The sequence below is a fragment of the Hylobates moloch genome, unplaced genomic scaffold (assembly GCF_009828535.3).
Source record: "Hylobates moloch isolate HMO894 unplaced genomic scaffold, HMol_V3 SCAFFOLD_11, whole genome shotgun sequence".
Taxonomy (NCBI): domain Eukaryota; kingdom Metazoa; phylum Chordata; class Mammalia; order Primates; family Hylobatidae; genus Hylobates; species Hylobates moloch.
Genome location: NW_026652286.1, coordinates 96,739,303 through 96,741,400, shown reverse-complemented (window position 1 = coordinate 96,741,400; position 2,098 = coordinate 96,739,303). Strand labels below are relative to the sequence as shown.

The window sequence follows — 2,098 nt, the reverse complement described above, 5'->3', positions numbered from 1 at the left end:
AGAAAGGGAAAGGCAAACAATCCCCCAAATTTTGATACAGAGCTTTACAGGAAGAACACAAAATGTACAGAAAAAAATTGTCCTGATAATTATTCAGTCTATTCTCCAAGGCTCCATGGTTACACACTTGAGGATTGTGGGTAACTGAAATTCCAAAGAACTCCTCTGGGTGAGTAATGGGTGGGGCTGCTGTGTTTCTGGCTGATGTAATAGCACCAAAACTCTAGGCAAGTCTCACCTGAAAATAGGAAGCATCTCCCTGATGACACAGCAATAAGAACCTGCCTTTCCACAGCTACATGGCAGAGTACATAGAGTAGGAGGGCAGAGGCATCACAGTTCTGAAATATTTGCAAAAAATACTCATTGAGAGTTGTGCAGAACAATACATATTTTTATTGCTGTTATTTAGGAAGTACATTTTTGCAAATAATTCTTACAGTCCTTTATATACCTCACCAAAACTGCAGATCTTGTATTGAAAGATTCATTATGAAGAAATAAACAGCAAGGAAGCACTAGACTAGAGCAGAACAAAACTGTAAGATGAACTTGTACATCTTTCTCTTGCTTACTGGGTAAGACCAAGGTGGTGTGGCTTGATGGATAATGACATCTCAGGAAAGGGATACAGCTATTTATTCCATTAATGTCAGTTTTGTTGCAAAGGGGATGACTAGCCGCTCTGTGTGTGAGAAGATGACCATGACAACGGAGAACCCCAGCCAGACTGTGGTGAGCCACTTCTTCCTGGAGGGTTTGAGGTACACAGCTAAACATCCTAGCCTCTTCTTCCTCCTCTTCCTCCTCATCTACAGCATCACCATGGCTGGGAATCTCCTCATCCTCCTAACTGTGGGCTCTGGCTCTCACCTCAGCTCACCCATGTACCACTTCCTGGGGCACCTCTCCTTTCTGGATGCCTGTTTGTCTACAGTGACAGTGCCCAAGGTCATGGCAGGCCTGCTGACTCCGGATGGGAAGGTGATCTCCTTTGAGGGCTGTGCAGTACAGCTTTATTGCTTCCACTTTCTGGCCAGCACTGAGTGCTTCCTGTACACAGTCATGGGCTATGACCGCTATCTGGCTATCTGTCAACCCCTGCACTACCCAGTGGCCATGAACAGAAGGATGTGTGCAGAAATGGCTGGAATCACCGGGGCCATAGGTGCCACGCACGCTGCAATCCACACCTCCCTCACCTTCCGCCTGCCCTACTGTGGGCCTTGCCACATTGCCTACTTCTTCTGTGACATACCCCCTGTCCTAAAGCTCGCCTGTACAGACACCGCCATTAATGAGCTAGTCATGCTTGCCAGCATTGGCATCGTGGCTGCAGTCTGCCTCATCCTCATCGTTATTTCCTACATCTTCATCACGGCAGCTGTGTTGCGCATCCGCACAGCCCAGGGCCGGCAGCGGGCCTTCTCCACCTGCACTGCCGACCTCACTGTGGTGCTCCTGTACTACGTGCCACCTGTCTGTATCTACCTGCAGCCTCGCTCCAGCGAGGCAGGAGCTGGGGCCCCTGCTGTCTTCTACACAATCGTAACTCCAATGCTCAACCCTTTCATTTACACTTTGCGGAACAAGGAGGTGAAGCAAGCTCTGCAAAGGCTTTTGTGCAGCAGCTTTCGAGAGTCTACAGCAGGCAGCCCACCCCCATAGTCTGTGCTATCAAAACTCACAATTTGCCTGCCAGGAAAGCAGCTATTCACATCTCATTCAGGTGGAAATTAGAATAACTGAGTTGCAACTCAGCCACACACTTTCCCCCAGCTTTGGCCAAATGGTCTACCTCACTCTCTCCCTTGCAAACACTTTATCTAGAAAATGAGGAGACTGGATTAGATGATGTCTAGAGTCTCTCCAAAATCTAAGTTCTATGGTTCAGAGGTATGTGAAATGTTATTCATATCCTCATTTGTATTAGTAAATGATTGTTTTACTTTTTATGAAATAACTTTATTAAATACATAAATACAGGATACTGTAAACAAAAATATAAAATGCAATGAAAATAACCTTTGTATACATATTTCCCAGCTTAGAAACCACATTTTTTAAAATGATAAAATACAAGGAGAAAAGCGTTTCT

The 2,098-nt window shown here is 45.7% G+C and overlaps 1 protein-coding gene across 1 annotated transcript; it reads left to right on the top strand.

Moving 5' to 3' along the window:
* The first annotated feature begins 381 nt into the window (after positions 1-381).
* On the top strand, positions 382-1,668 carry LOC116476237 (olfactory receptor 10S1). Its single transcript, XM_032165914.2, has 2 exons — positions 382-578; positions 657-1,668. Exons 1-2 carry the CDS (start codon positions 547-549, stop codon positions 1,666-1,668), a joined length of 1,044 nt encoding a protein of 347 aa, XP_032021805.2. The 5' UTR covers positions 382-546.
* Positions 1,669-2,098: the final 430 nt, after the last annotated feature.

Coding starts and splice junctions, on each gene's coding strand:
- LOC116476237 (XM_032165914.2), top strand. CDS start 547: ATGAACTTGTACATCTTTCTCTTGCTTACTGG. Junction 579..656: donor ATCTTTCTCTTGCTTACTGG/GTAAGACCAAGG, acceptor CATTAATGTCAG/TTTTGTTGCAAAGGGGATGA.